Below are 16,106 nucleotides of genomic sequence, written 5' to 3' on the forward strand. Positions count from 1 at the left end.
TCTGTAAGTCAAATAAATATCAATATACATTGTAACTTCAGTATAAATTATAGACTTCATATATTAAAAAAATATGTAATGTCAGTATTTGAAAAACAAGTATTATTTTACCATTTATATTATTAAACACAAATCCTTATCTTTAACACCATAAAAGTATATGTAATTGAAATGTAATTCAAAAGTAATTGAGCATTACATACTTTTTTCAATGTAATTAATTAAATTACCATTACATGTAATTTAAAAAATGCTCAATTACACATTACATTCAATTACATGGAAAATTGTAATGCATTACACTTAATTACCATTACATTTTCAATTACCCCATCCCTGGCTGTAAGGTTGGGTTGATGAATAAAAAATTATACAGGTAGACTCAATCTCATCTGGTTGAACAATAGGTAAAGGTAAACAGCATTGCTTAGAGATAATTCACAGTAAGAATAGGCAATTAAATAATTTACGTAATATGCAGTTAAGTTATCCTAAAATTGTAAAAAAAAGAAATTCACTCATACTTTGTAACAAATATATAAACAAATAATTGTTATCTCATCTGAATTATGAGTCTTTGTGTCCTAATTTTGTTGTTTATTTCATTTCTATTTAAAAATGACTTTTGGCAGATAATATAGATGTATGTGCTGGTAGAACAAATCTATGGAGTGCCTTGCTGGGTGTGTTTTGTTACTGTCATAAGAAAGGTATGTTTTGTTTGATACTGAATTTAAAAAAACACTGTCCTTTCCATAAGGTACATAACTCTTGAAAATATGATTTTGTTTGTATCCTTCAATCATTTTGTATATTACAAAAAGAAACATCTACACGCCAGAGTTTAATTGATGTAGATGTAAGCAACTATAGGTTACCATACTTTTTTTTAAAAACATTTTACTTGTGAATTGCTAAATGAAATATACACAACTTCAGTTACTTTTACTTTTCTTTAATATTATTGCGACCCCAATGGAAGTGTTCCACTCCATCTGACCAAGGTAATTTAAACTTTTGTAAGTTCACCTGTCCTATTGAATGAATACAATAGGTATTGTTCTCTGTGTAGTTTATTTACTGGGACCTTTATAAAAATTTCTTCTGTTTTGCAGCCAAGAAGTGCACAATAAATGGAAGAACTCATGGTGTAAGAGTTGTCATGGTTTCTGATGGCAATGTGACAGATGAGATAAACTTTCTTAGTAATTGTGAAAATGAGGCTGATTTAGAAAGGGTAAATATTCTTTTTTTCTTATGAATTGCACAAAAATAACAAAAAACATTACAATTTTGTGGTATAAAAAAAACAGTGTTAGTAAGCATTTAACTCAAATTTCACTGTGATCTCTACTGATATGAAAATATACTCTAGTTAGGAACCTTGTCAAGTTGGGGTTTTTGGGTGTTTACAGAATTTGTTGTATATGGCTTAAATTTGATAGTTTTTGTTTAATTTAATCACAACCTGTCTTATACTATGGCTGTTTTAGAACTGAACATTTTGTAAAGACACCCTTTCATTGTTGAAGACCATATGTTGATCTCTAGATGTGTTTAATATTTTTGTGCCATCAGATTTCTTTTTATACGACCGCACATATTGAAATTTTTTTTGTAGTATATTGGTATGACGTTGGCGTCATCATCGTCATTGTCATCCATTTGCTTTTTTTGCACTATAACTTTAGTATAAGTAAATAGAAATCTGTGATATTTAAACACAAGGTTTATGACCATAAAAGGAAGGTTGGGATTGATTTTGGAAGTTTTGGTCCCAACAGTTTAGGAATTAGGGGCCAAAAAGGGTCCAAAATTAAACTTTGTTTGGTTTCATCAAAAAATGAATTATTGGGGTTCTAGGATATGCCAAATCTAACTGTGTATTTAGATTCTTAATTTTTTGGTCCTGTTTTCAAATTGGTCTGCATTAAGGTCCAAAGGGTCCAAAATTAAACTAAGTTTGATTTTAACAAAAATTGAATTCTTTGGGTTCTTTGATATGCTGAATCTAAACATGTACTTAGATTTTTTATTAGGGGCCCAGTTTTCAAGTTGGTCCAAATGGGGGTCCAAAATAAAACTTTGTTTGATTTCAACAAAAATTAAATATATATGGGGTTCTTCAATATGCTGAATCTAACCATGTATTTAGATTTTTAATATTTGGGCCGGGTTATCAAATTGAGGTCCACATTGAGGTCTAAAGGGTCTAAAATTGAAGATTATTTCATTTCATCAAAAATTGAATTCTTGGGGTTCTATTATATGCTGAATCTAACCATGTATTTAGATTTTGGATATTGGACAATGATAGGTAAATGTCCAATTTACAATTTTTAAGTTTTTAAGTTTAAGTTCTTAGACCCCATTCATTCTGTATCAGAAACCTATGTTGTGTCAACTATTTAATCACAATCCAAATTCAGAGCTGTTTCAAGCTTAAATGTTGTGTCCATACTTGCCCAACCGGGTCAGGGTTTCGACCTCTGCAGTGGTATAAAGCTGCACCCTGTGGAGCATATGGTTATATAGAGGTAAACCCACAACTTGTTTTCTTTAAGAGATAGCAAATAAATTAAAAGTGAATTAATTGACATAAGATGAAAAAATATAATGATTATTGCTTTGGTCATTTGAAATACATTGTATAACTTTACAGATTGACATGCTGTTACACTCACAGTTAAAAGATATCTATTTTATACTATTTTTCAGATTGAGGATAGAATAATGAAATTTATGCCGTATTTATTAAGAGAGAAATTTATCTTAACAGCTGTAGAAATAGGAATGGACTCAGAGGAGGTAAGATATTACTCAGAGGAGGTAAGATATTAAGATAATCATTGGGTGAAAAAAGGATTTTCAACAGAATGTTTTCACAAGTTGTTCCAGAGAAGCAATTGCTTAGGATTATATGAGGGAAATTGTGGCAATGGAAGGGACAGAAATTTACTTTGTGGATAAAATTATCATTACAAATCTGAATGATAGTACTGCTTGTCTGATATTTCTCATGCATTTATTTGATAATGTTAGGGAAGGAAACAGAGAAAATTATTTGGAATGTATTTCCAGACATAGCAGTTTTTTAATTGGGAACTTCTTACATTTGCTTTCTTGCATTTTTTTTCTCAAAGTTGTGCTTTGATTCATGATCCAATTTTTTGTTTACATTGAAAAATATAATATAGATATCTATTCCTTAGATTAGATGTCATAAAAATGTTATCAACAAAATTAAAATTATTCATACTCAATAAGATATGCTGGCTTTTTTACAGAGATTCCTCAAAAAGTTTACCAAGAAAGGAAAAGGACAGTTTGGTCAGGCATTGTGGTCAAAACATGTTGGGAGATATTATTTATACCAGGTAAGTTGGTATAGGTGGCATTAATTGCCAGCATTATTTGTTTTTTTAACATATTCACTTGTTTTATAAGTATTCTCAACTTTGATTGGATAGCAGAAAGTGTTTTTTCATGTTCTTTTATTTAAATCAATGAATTTCTTTATATATCATCAATTCATAGTTTTTCACAAGCATATATATCTTTTTTATCCTCCTTTCTTTAGTATTTGTCAAAACATATATGCCTATTTGGTATTCATGGAGATTCTTGATCATCTATGAGGGGGACAATAGGGGGTCTGTTAACATGTTAACAACACCTTGATTTTGGAAAAAAACAGTTAACAACAAATGCAAAAATGCTGATAACAGTTAACAGCACCTTGAAAAAGGCCAAAACAGGTTAACATAAACATGTATTGCCTCCCCCATCTATGATCTTCATTAATTAAGATAGGTACAGGTATTGCATCTCTTTATAAATAATACTTACAGATCTTTTTACATTGTAGCTGTAAAATTTCTACCGATGATATATTTGTTTTGAAAGTGTTCATTTATTTCAAGAAAAATAAAGTCAAAATATTTTAATTTTTTTGCAGACAATAATTGGAAAGATGCTACCAGAATTAAGAGATCAGGAAAACAGAGGCAATGTAAAGGAACTGTTGGCCAAGCACACAGCAGAGTATGACTACTTCAACAAAACTGATATGGTAATTAACTTTCAGATGAATAAAAAATGTTTAAAGCTATTTTATTCTTGGTTAGTTTTAAGATGATTAAAATTTTAAAACGGTTAAGAGGTCAAAGGATCAAACTGCTGCAAAATTTCAATTTCTTGATAATCTATTCGGCAATAACCAATTTTACCAGTAGCATTACACTCTCCACATAAGTTGTCTCCCTTTGCCAACTGAGTCTGTTATTTACCTTAACAAAAATGTCTGCTTCCCATGCAAAACACGATATGTTGAAATGCTTAATTTGTACAAAAGATTTAATGTAATTATAAGTTAAATATTGGAGTCCCCTCCCCCTTTGAATTGGACTGTGCATATTTTATAAAAAATATCATGTAATTGGGGTTTTTTTAACAGGCAGAGATAAGTACACTGTTACGTGACAGATATAAGTTTGAGATACCAGAGGAATTGTTTGAACAAGAACCACCACCTGAATATGATGATGACTACAGAGTGACCCTTTATCCAACTGAATTCTTCTCACGTCTTCCACCAATTGGAACAAGAGTGAAACCAGGATCCAAATTTAAAGACACACATAAAGAGCCTTATAAAAATGGAACTGTGGTTGCTCATTGCAAGAGAAGTAATATATAGATATAGATATATTATAAATAAGGAAAAGTGTTTTGAGCAAATTATTAACAAAAGTTACTATATCCATTAATATTCATAATACTCAAAAGCTACTTTTAAACAGAACCTTTTTTTTTTTTAAATATTTTCGAGTATCTGTCAGGATGAAATAATTGTCATTTATAAGCAATTGTAATATTGTTTTTTCATAAGAGCTGCATATACCAGGTGATTAACTAATTAACTCAGTGACATAACAAAATATTATCGGAAAGAAATAGTTGCCTTTTATATGTCTTTCCTTTTTAGCTCACCTGGCCCAAAGGGCCAAGTGAGCTTTTCTCATCACTTGGCGTCCGTCGTCTGTTGTTGTTAACTTTTACAAAAATCTTCTCCTCTGAAACTACTGGGCCAAATTTACCTAAACTTGGCCACAATCATCTTTAAGGGTATTTATTTTAAAAAATGTGTCCGGTGACCTTGCAAACCAACCAAGATGGCCACCATGGCTAAAAATAGAACATAGGAGTAAAATTGTTTTTCAAGAAAAGATCTATCTGCTTTAAAATTTTCAGATGAATCGGACAAACGGTTTTTGGGTTGCTGCCCCTGAATTGGTAATTTTAAAGAAATTTTATCGTTTTTGGTTATTATCTTGAATACTATTACAGATAGAGATGATAACAGCAATAATGTTCAGCAAAGTAAGATCTACAAATCAGTCAATATGACCAAAATGGTCAGTTGACCCCTTAAGGAGTTATTGCCCTTTATAGTCAATGTTTAACAATTTTCATTAATTTGGTAAATTTTTGAATATTTTTACAAAATAATTTCCTCTGTTACTAATGTGCAAAGTTTGTTATAGATAGAGATAATTGTAAGTAGCAAGAACGTTCAGTAAAGTAAGAACTTCAAACACATCACCATCACCAAAACACAATTTTGTCATGAATCCATCTGTGTCCTTTGTTTAATATTCACATAGACCAAGGTGAGCGACACAGGCTCTTTAGAGCCTCTAGATGCCATTAAGATGGCAACCCAACAACAAAGCAAACATAAAAAAAAGTTACCAAACTGTTTACTTATGGCACAAATAAACTTTATGCTGCATGTGTTTCTTATTTCAGATACTATGGTTGTTAAATGGGATGAAAAACCAACCAAGATTCATTTCTACAAGTATGAAACAGAAAACCATGAGGTTGACAAAATGTATATATACAGAAAGATAGACATAACCATCCCAGGTTATATTGATACAGGATGCCGTGTAATCAGAGGTATATATATTGAAATGTAGTGTTACAGTCCGATGTAATACATGTTGTTTTGTGCTCTGTCTTTTTGTCACATAAGAAAATACATAAGATCTTAAACACTTATATTTTTAATCTGATTTTACTGTTATTAGCATATTCTTCATTGTTCCCGTTTAAATGATTCCTCTGGTTTTCATTCTTGGCTAAACTTTTCTTTCTACTTATTAATAAAACATCTGTACCTTATATCTCTTGAATCAACTATTATGAAACATTGTATATACGAATAAAGAGATAATTGCATATAAAACAACTATTCACCTAAAAAACAAAAAAACAAATAGAGAAGGATTTCACAACTATAGGTCAGCAAAATGGGTACATAGTAAGCTATACAATCTGGTTTGACAAAATGTGGAACAATTAAAAGGAGAAAACCAGCAGCCTGATTTAAAGTTGCATACAGTGAAGTAACTGACATGAGTGTCAATTTAAGGATCAATTTAAGGTGGTACCCAACACTTAAACTAAAATTAATTTGGCTCTTTAATTTTCTTAAAATTTTGACTAAGTATTAACTTTGACCCTTTGACAAAAATACAAAAATTTCAAAATATTTGAACCAACTGTTTTATCAGAAAAATTACACTGTTTATATAGCAGTTTGACAAACACCAATTTTAATCACTGAGAAGCTTAATATTCCCTTTTCAACACAATGTAATTAAAACGTTTAGATAACTTTATAGAGTTATCTCCCTGTAGTGTTAGGTACCACCTAAATGATAATAAAAAAAAAAGTAACGATAAGAGTAGATTGCTTGGTTATGCTGCCTAATGATATGTTGTATATATATTTGTAATTAATTAAATCCTTAAAATATCAGAGTAAATATTTTAAAATTTTATATATTTTCAGGTGTGCATTGGAACAAAGGTGATGAAGATGGCGGTAGAAGATCAATAGGCATAGTTGTAAGGAAACATGCAAAACAATGGGTTACAGTAAGTAGATTCAAAACAGTTGGTTATTTGTACAGTAAGTGTTACATTTTTTCAGTTAAGGGGGCTCACGGGTATAAATCATTTTTTTTTTAATATAGGATTTTTCTAATAGAAAAATAAAATTTAAAAAATGGGGTCACCGTTCATTTAAGCTCACTATCTGCCTTCGAAAGACGCATACATTTTTGAAAAGGTACTTTTTTTCTTTTGAACTAATAGGAGAAATAGTGAAAATATCAAACTAAATTACAGAAATCGTTTAAATTTAACAATAGTTTAGTTTAAGGAGGCAAAAATTGTATATACGAATAAAGACATTACAGAGTACAAAAATTTCAGTGAAAAATTAAACATTTGTTTTTTCATTACAAATTTTATTAATTATACTATTAGTTATTACTTTATGATATGGTACAAACATCAACCATAGAAATCAATTTCATTTGGCCCAAGATGACTTTTAAAAAGTTTATATCATTGAAAAAGCTTGAAATTATCTCCCTTTGGTGCAAAAAATGCCATTTCAATAGTTTTGAAATATACTGTTTAACTCATTAGTGACCTATATTTTTTTATGCCCCATTTATGGGCATTAGGTTTTCTGGTCTGTGCGTCTGTTGTTCATCTGTCCTTCTGTTCATTCCTTTGTCCATCCATCTGTTCGTTCGTTTGTTCTTCCGTCCGTTCGTCTGTCTGTTCCTTTGCTCGTTCGTCCGTCTGTCCCTCTTCAGGTTAAAGTTTTCGGTCAAGGTAGTTTTTGATGAAGTTGAAGTCCAATCAACTTGAAACTTAGTACACATGTTCCTTATGATATGATCTGTCTAATTTTAATGCCAAATTAGAGATTTTACCCCATTTTCACAGTCCACTGAACATAGAAAATGATAGTGTGGATGGGTCATCCGTGTACTTAGGACACATTCTTGTTATTATTGTATTCAAATAAACTGGACATAAACTAAATAAGTAAACAGTAACTTAACAGTAAAATTTAAGCAATCTCTGTAATTTATTTCTTTTTTTATTAAGATATTACCTCTATTTCTTCTATTAGTTCAACAGAAAAAAGGACATTAACAAAAATGTATGCTTCTTTTCGGAGGCAGATTGTAAAGTTAAATGAATGGTTAACCCATTTTTTTATTTTATTTTTTAAGTATATGATAAAGTTCATTTATAAAAAATATAGCAAAATCCTATATTATATAAAAAAGATATTTATACCCACAAGCCCCCTGAAGTACAGCTTTTTTTTTAAAAGATAATAAAAAAATATGTGTAACCGATGAGCAAAAGCAGATATTTAAATTTAAATGCAAATAAATGACAAATGGTTTTAACCAAAGAAAGATAATTTTTCAATGATATGTACATTTTAATAGTCATCTGGAGCCAACATGAATTGATTTTTTGGGTTGATTTTTGTACAATAAATACAAAAATAATTAGAATTTGCAATGAAAACAAATGTTTAAATTTTTGCTAAAATTTTTGTACCCTTGAGCCTCCTTAACATAAATTCTACTGTACATTTATAGATCTGATACCTGTTTTTCCATCACACGTCGCCTGTCATTTGGTGAAATCTACAAAATTGATCATCATGGCAAGTCCTATCTAGATGAAAAATTTCTGAAAAATCTGAGGATGCTAATATATATTGAGTTATTGCCCTTGAATTGTAGATTTATACCCATTTTCAGAGTTATTGACTGTTACCATTAAAACTATTGTTCTCCAAGTTTTAGCAATGCTGGCTGTTAATATGAAAACTAAAGGAGCTAGTAAAACATAAAATTATAAAAACAAAAGTACCCACAACAACAAGAAATAGTCAGCCTGTTTTAGAATTATTGCCCCTGAAATATATGTATATTTTTATTTGCAGTTTCAGCGGTTATCTCAAAAACTAGAGAAACTAGGTTTAACAATTTGATTAAATTGCCAAAATTATAACTTCTTATTAGCAAACTGGCTATTGTTTTACTAGGTGAGGGATACAGGCACAAGTGTGCCTCTTGTTTATGTTTTCAGTAGAATTTTAATTACTGATTTATTTTTGGGTTACAAAATACTAAAGGGACATTGTATGTTTTATACAGCATGATAGTTCAAGTTAGAGTAACACTGACTATTTTTTTTAAAGAAATTTAATCTAATACCTATGTACGTAGTGACGTATTATTTTTTTATAAATATATTTTGAACTATTGTGCTTTGTGTACGTCAAGACTGAATTAAAATTTATATCTTTTTCAATATTCAAAAGGTGAAATGGCCAAATGGCACAAGAGAAAGATACAGATTTGGTGCTGATGACTGCTTTGACTTAGAAATAATGTAAGTTAATTACCCTTCAGGATTACCTCAGTTCCCCCCTGTTAACATCACATGGTATTTGAATCCATGGAAAAAGAGATTTTATAAAATTAAAGTGGTGTAAATGCTTTCATAAAAGTTTGACCTATTAGGGTAGGGGATTTAATTTTCTATGGCAAAAAAGTGTGGGGTTAGGGGATATTTAACCAGTGAATAAACAACACATTAATTCACGAATTTGCAGAGCCCATAAGTTACTTACCAGTATTGTTATAGCAAGAATGAAAAATTTTATATGAATTAAACTTGTACATGTTATAGTTGAATGTTTTTTTTTTTTTTAATTTCAGTGATGAAGAAGAAAGAAAAAATAGGGGTATAAGTAAGTACTTTTCTAAAATTATTATGTTTTTTCTACCAGTCTGACAGATCACCCCCTTGATCATCTTGGTTCCTGATACAATACCTTACAGTGTTTATTATAATAAATTGTTCAACATCATATTAGACATATGACATCAATTAATTAAATATGGATTGCCTAGTTTTTCAACCTCTGAAATATTTTAGTCAAATATGCCAAGGTACTAATTGTCATGGATTTGGGGTATACAGTCAAACCTTGTAACCTTTATACTGATAATGCTGCATTTGAATCATAAATTTAAAACATCAATCAATTTTTTTAACAGCAGAAACAGTGATACAGTATCAATTTAAAGACGATAGTCCTACGGAATGGAGGACACTTGATGAAGAGGCAAATAATACAGTGCTCAACCATATAGATACACAGAGAGCTCGCAGAGGCATAGTCATGACCTTGCACCATGGAATAGGGTAAGAATACACTTTTATTTTTAAAGTAAAAGTAAAGTCATCATCTTATAACAAGGAATAGGGTAGGCTAAGATTTTTATGTATAATGATTATGAAGTTGCTAATTTATCACCGTGTATCATCGTACAGGGGATATAGGTACTAATTAAGCTGGCAGGAGTGATTTTGATCTTACACAGTAACAAATATCTTTGTTTTGTTCACATGATATCAATGTGTGCTTCAATCTAAACAAAATTGCTGTTTTAAGAAATGATTTGGTCGTAGGTTGATGATTAGAGATGTCTCATTATTTTCCCAAAACAAGAACGATAATAAGATAATTATTTTTAATTATAGAATTTGCATAATTTCTTGTTCTTGAAATTTTTAATAAATTCCATGTTTATTCTATGCTTTAATGTTCTGTGCTGCACACAGCAATTTCTATTACAAATAAGATAGTACATTTTCAATAGAATGTACTGTGCCGTGCACAACACCATCTATACAAAATACATTGTATAGAAAGTGTTATGAACCGCTCAAAACATTTTTATACCAAATACACATGGAATTCATTAAAAATTGCAAGCACAAGAAATTATGTAAATTCCATAATTAAAAATAATTCCAAGTTCAAATAATAGCCTGCTTTATGTTATTTTTCGATATTTTATCCTGAAAGAAGCATTGTGTACAGTGTTTAGCTGGCCACATAAATCCTTATGTACGGTGCATAGTTAAGTTGTTGTAAACAGTACACAAAAACTTGATTTTCATACTCGTTTATTACCCAAAATGTTTCAAGGAATGAGTAATCAGAGGTAGGTTTATGATTGGTAACTATTACTTTTGCCCTGTATTAGGTTTCTTTCAGATAAAACATGTAAATGTCTCAACAACTGCATCGAAATTGAAAGTTGGTGTGGACATTCACAACTATTTGCGCATGTACAAGTTAATTGTTCTTATTAGAATGTCAAATTTTTTTTATGAATAGGAAAAAATTGATGCCAAAATTATTTGGGAGCAGGAATTTCAAATGTTGAGAAATGTACATTGAATATTGATGAAGCAAAACAAAGATTTTCGTTACTGTGTAAGACGAAAATCGCTCATGCCCGCTTGGTTAGTACCTATATCCGCTGTACGATGATAAATGGTGTTTATTATCAGTGGCAGATCTGTATTGAAATTCATACCTGTTGATAGATTAAAATAAGTATTCTAATATGACATGCTTCTTTCGCTTTATGAACAAAGCCATGCTCTAAATCCAATAAAATTTGTTTGCACATGCGTATATTGACTACTGCAGAATAATGAATTTCATTAAATTGGCATGCATTTAATATATTTCATTAACTTAAAACACTTGTATACTTTTAAATGATGCAAATGTTGTTTCTAATTCATTTAGGACTATTCCAGAAAAAAATGTATGGGGGTGTTGGAAGGCAGTTTTTGTCAGCACCCGCCACCCAGACAATTGTATTTGAGAATTATAGTGCATTATAGTGTGAAAAGTTGCTCTGATACCCATCACCCATGTATTATTAATATAATGTGCCTTCCAACCCCCCCCCCCCCCCCCCCATACATTTTTTTCTGGAATAACCCTTATTATAATTGTAATGTGTTGCATCCGAAATTTACATATTTGAACCAGATATGACACTGTTCATGTTGGATGTTCAAACTCCTCCCTCTGAAAAATTACAGTGCCAGACATTTGCTTTTTTACAAACAAACAATTGAGGTTCATGGAATAGCCTACACAAACAATATACACTTATACACATCGGACATAGAAATTACTGTAATTTTTCTAATCAGAATCGAAATAATTGATGCAAGTTATACCTTATTATAGTTTTAACATGGGTGGTGATTATATTCGTGTTATTTTAGCCCTCGCTTTACTTGGGCTAAAATAATCACGAATATAATGCCTACCCATGTTAAAACTACAATAAAGTATAGCTTGCATCAATAATTTTTAAATAAATTTGAAGGTCCAAAATTTTTTTTTTTTCAAATCTATTTATATTTTGATTAATAACATGTTTATATAAAATTCTTTTACAGATATAATTTTGACCTTGACAAAATGGAGTATGTTAATGTTAATGATTCATCTATAAGAGGAGAAATAAAACTTTTACGTAAGTATTCTGTATAATGTTAATCTCTAACAAGTCGTTATAAGAAAATGATGTTTAACTTTAAAGAATTGACTCAAATTTAGGAATTTCTATATGAATTATCATGCTTTCTGAAAAAAGTCTTACAAGCAGCTTCTCCATATGTTTGTCCCGTACAGCTTGTTCCTTACTTTTTATTTAAGTTTCCATTTTGTTTAGTACCATATGATTTTGCATTATTACTAACTACCACAAAATGCAGTTGAATGTTGACTTCAACAGTTGCAACAATTACAGTCATATAGTTGTGCCCTTCAATTACGTTCAATTAGTATGATGGTTTTTGGATGGTACAATAAAAGTTTAAACTTTGCAACAATAATCCTTTGAATGAAGTACTGGTCAAGTTCAATTACTGCTGATGTCCTAAAAGTTATTGCTAAATATTAAAAAAAATAGTGAGCATTCAGAGTTATTTCCCTTGAAGTACTAAACAATAGTAAAGTCTCTTTTGTATTACTAATCTATAATATTTGATGGTTTAGAATGGGTATATAAGTGCTTAAAACAAATTTTCACTCCTTAATTAAAGCCTGTTTTGACATATTCACTTCATTTGATGAAGAATTTCAAGATCTGTCAACATCCCTTGTAGAGGAAATCCTGCATAAAATATGACAGAGGTGGCTTTGATGTCAAATGTATTACTTACCATGAAATACCTGTGAAAGTTTTAACTGTTCCCTGCTCCAACTACTATTAAAGAGTTGTGCCTTTTAACTTATCTCTGAGTGAGCATAGTTAAATTTGGTTTCAGAAAGATAACTTTAGAATACTGTGAGCTATATATATCAATTTTTTTATAACTCTATTAACTCTATCTTTTACTTCAGTTCAAATGATCTTATATATAAAGAATAGAGAGTTTTGAAATTGAAGCAGGAATCCTTACAATAAGAATCCATTATAATTCATCCTTAGGTTTAATTATACCATAATTCTGTTATGCTCAAGTGTTATTATTCATTGAAGTTGCTTTAACTTTTGCTTTAACTTATCTAGGTATGTCAGTTGATGAACAAGATAGACTAAGAACCAATGAGTGGAATTTATGTAAGTATTTTACTTACTGTTATATAGTAAGATGGTAGTATTTGCATATTATTGATTTTTATTCCCTCATCATTGTTCAATTTGGTGATTTAGCAATTTTCTCAATCGATCGATCCTTATGTTTGTTAATCTTTCTGACAAACTTTCATGTTTGCATATAAACATTTTGGGTAAAGGTTTACATTAAGATGTATATCTTTGAGCAGTAATTTGTACAGATCAAAATCAACAAAAACAAACAAGCTAGTAAAATCTTGAAAGTCTTTTGACAAAAAAATATATGAAAACTTGTTGATAAGTAACTCAATTAGATTTTAAAATTTGTTTGCATTAAAATTCCATGGGAAGGTGATAGTATGTTTAGAGCCATACTTTTACCCTTGAAATTGCAAAATATGTTATTAAAATATTTAGGCCTTGAGTCAAATTTCAAGTCCTCAATGCTTTTCAACTTTGTACTTATTTGGCTTTATAACTATTTTGAACTGAGCGTCTTATGTAGATGAAACACGCGTCTGGCGTACTAAATTATAATTCTGGTACCTTTGATAACTAACTATTCCACCCATTCCAGCCATAATTGCATGATCTCAATATCATTTTAGATAAAGAGAAAAAGATGAGAGCTCAACAGGCACAGGCAGGTGGTGCAGGAGGAATGGATTTCTTAGCTCAGCTTCAACAGGGAGGAGGAAGAGGTGGAATGAATTTACTGAATCAGATGGCACAAGGAGGAGGGGGAGGGCTAGCAGGACTCATGGGTCAGGGAGGGGCAGGTGGACAAGGTCTGGCAGGCATGATGGGCCAAGCTGGAATGGGGGGACAGGGCTTAGCAGGATTAATGGGCCAAGGTGGATTAGGAGGTGGACAAGGAGGTCAGGGTCTGGCAGGAATGATGGGTCAAGGAGGTCAAGGTCTGGCAGGAATGATGGGTCAAGGAGGTCAAGGTCTGGCAGGAATGATGGGACAAGGAGGTCAAGGTCTAGGAGGAATGATGGGGCAAGGTCAAGGACAAGGAGGTCAGGGAATAGGAGGAATGATGGGACAAGGTGGTCAAGGATTTGGAGGAATGATGGGACAGGGAGGTCAAGGATTTGGTGGAATGGGAGGAGGTGGTGGACCAAAGTGGAACTGTGTACAATGTACTTATGAAAATGGAGGCAATTCATTACAATGTGAAATGTGTCAGGCAGTCAAAGCATAGAAATGAATAATGTCTCTTGACTAAATTAACTTATCATGATTGAAGTTTGTGAACAGTCCTATATATTATTTTATTGTGATTCTTTATCATCATTGTAAACTTTGTGATGTATTGATATGAAAGTTATTTATTGTTATGGTTTATTTTATTGGTATTAAGTTAAATTGAGAAAAATGTGTCTAGTTATGCAACATCACACTTATATTTACCCATAATTAAAATTCTTATATTGTCATTCCACAAAATAAAAAAATGTCTAGTCTGTTTAAGAGAATTCTAAAAGCTGTCCATGTTCCTCTGTTGCAAACTCTAGTATAACTTTCAGATATTCAGTTTAGTGTGACCAAATTCTCTACATTTTATTCAAGTAACAGCAATGGAATTATATTGGGGGAAAGTCTAACTTCAAAATTGATTCTTTTGATTTCTATCAAGAAACTTCAAAGTTTAAACTGGCTGAAACTCAATCTGACTAAGGACAAGGATAACTTTTGCAAAATAATATGGCCTTGTATTTAAGTTCATAATTTATCATATACTTAGACTAAATAACATATGATTTTTACCGTATGATAATAGCGAATTTTTCCATATTTTTCGAATTGGTGCTTAGCGGGCTGATATGAAAAGTTTATCACATGCTTCGATTGTTATCACATGCCTTTCCGTAACGTTATCACATGGCATTCCGGTGATACTCGGCAAATTCCGGAAAATACACCTCAATGCTACGTTTTCAATGAAAAACATTACAAAGTAGTGTACAAAACAATTATTTGAATACTGGAAAGTATATTGTGTAAAACAATTAAATTTAATTTAAAAAAAATTAATTAAATAAATACATTTTTTAAGTTTTTCTGAAACATAATTTAGAAAGTTACTTTTAAAAAGTTTACTTTTCCAAACAATTTTCATTATGTATATTGTTAAATTATTTTTTTGTCGATTCGTTTATATTAAAATCTGTTTTTTTTCTCTGTTGAGGCATATGATGGAAAGATTTCATATTGAACGTATCAAATTTTGGGTCCGACGTCCGTGAACTTTTTACTCTTTCAACTTCTTTTCGGGAACCACGTAGAAGGATCAATATATGAATCTGTTATTTTTCTCTACTGTTGAAGCATATGATAAAAAGATCATAACATGTCATTTTTCATATCGCATGTATTATCAGCCCTCGGTCAATATCAGCCCTCGAGCCATGCGGCTTTTGGGCTGATGTTGAACCTAGGGCTGATAATACATGCGATATGAAAAATGCCATGTAATAATCTGATAATAATATCAAACAGGTCAGAAAATGCTTCTTTAATGGGTCCATTTAAACAAAAATTGCATTAGTGTATTGCTAAGTAAAACAAATCTCTCAATTAAAGAACCTGATAGACTTCAAGGTCATAACATTTTGGATATGTTGTTAAAAAACAATCATTTGGTGCATTTTGGACCTGAGAGCTTCCAGAAAACAATATAGCCACATAACCGAAGACCAAAACGGGGCCAATTTAATTTTATGCCCCACCTACGATAGTAGAGGGGCATTATGTTTT

At 30.9% G+C, this 16,106-nt stretch overlaps 1 protein-coding gene across 3 annotated transcripts in view; it reads left to right on the forward strand.

Moving 5' to 3' along the window:
• Positions 1 to 15,078, forward strand: part of LOC139519635 (uncharacterized) — a 38,790-nt gene extending 23,712 nt beyond the window's left edge. For all 3 annotated transcript variants that reach the window (XM_071311836.1, XM_071311837.1, XM_071311838.1), the window contains 14 exons: positions 633 to 710; positions 1,116 to 1,237; positions 2,719 to 2,808; positions 3,288 to 3,377; positions 3,959 to 4,072; positions 4,457 to 4,688; positions 5,812 to 5,964; positions 6,863 to 6,948; positions 9,218 to 9,288; positions 9,618 to 9,649; positions 9,960 to 10,107; positions 12,178 to 12,254; positions 13,296 to 13,346; positions 13,952 to 15,078. In XM_071311836.1, coding sequence (XP_071167937.1) covers positions 633 to 710; positions 1,116 to 1,237; positions 2,719 to 2,808; positions 3,288 to 3,377; positions 3,959 to 4,072; positions 4,457 to 4,688; positions 5,812 to 5,964; positions 6,863 to 6,948; positions 9,218 to 9,288; positions 9,618 to 9,649; positions 9,960 to 10,107; positions 12,178 to 12,254; positions 13,296 to 13,346; positions 13,952 to 14,550 — 1,943 coding nt within the window. In that variant the 3' untranslated portion in view covers positions 14,551 to 15,078. The remainder of the gene's footprint in view (positions 1 to 632; positions 711 to 1,115; positions 1,238 to 2,718; positions 2,809 to 3,287; positions 3,378 to 3,958; positions 4,073 to 4,456; positions 4,689 to 5,811; positions 5,965 to 6,862; positions 6,949 to 9,217; positions 9,289 to 9,617; positions 9,650 to 9,959; positions 10,108 to 12,177; positions 12,255 to 13,295; positions 13,347 to 13,951) is intronic.
• Positions 15,079 to 16,106: the final 1,028 nt, after the last annotated feature.

This window comes from Mytilus edulis, chromosome 4 (assembly GCF_963676685.1).
Source record: "Mytilus edulis chromosome 4, xbMytEdul2.2, whole genome shotgun sequence".
Lineage (NCBI taxonomy): Eukaryota > Metazoa > Mollusca > Bivalvia > Mytilida > Mytilidae > Mytilus > Mytilus edulis.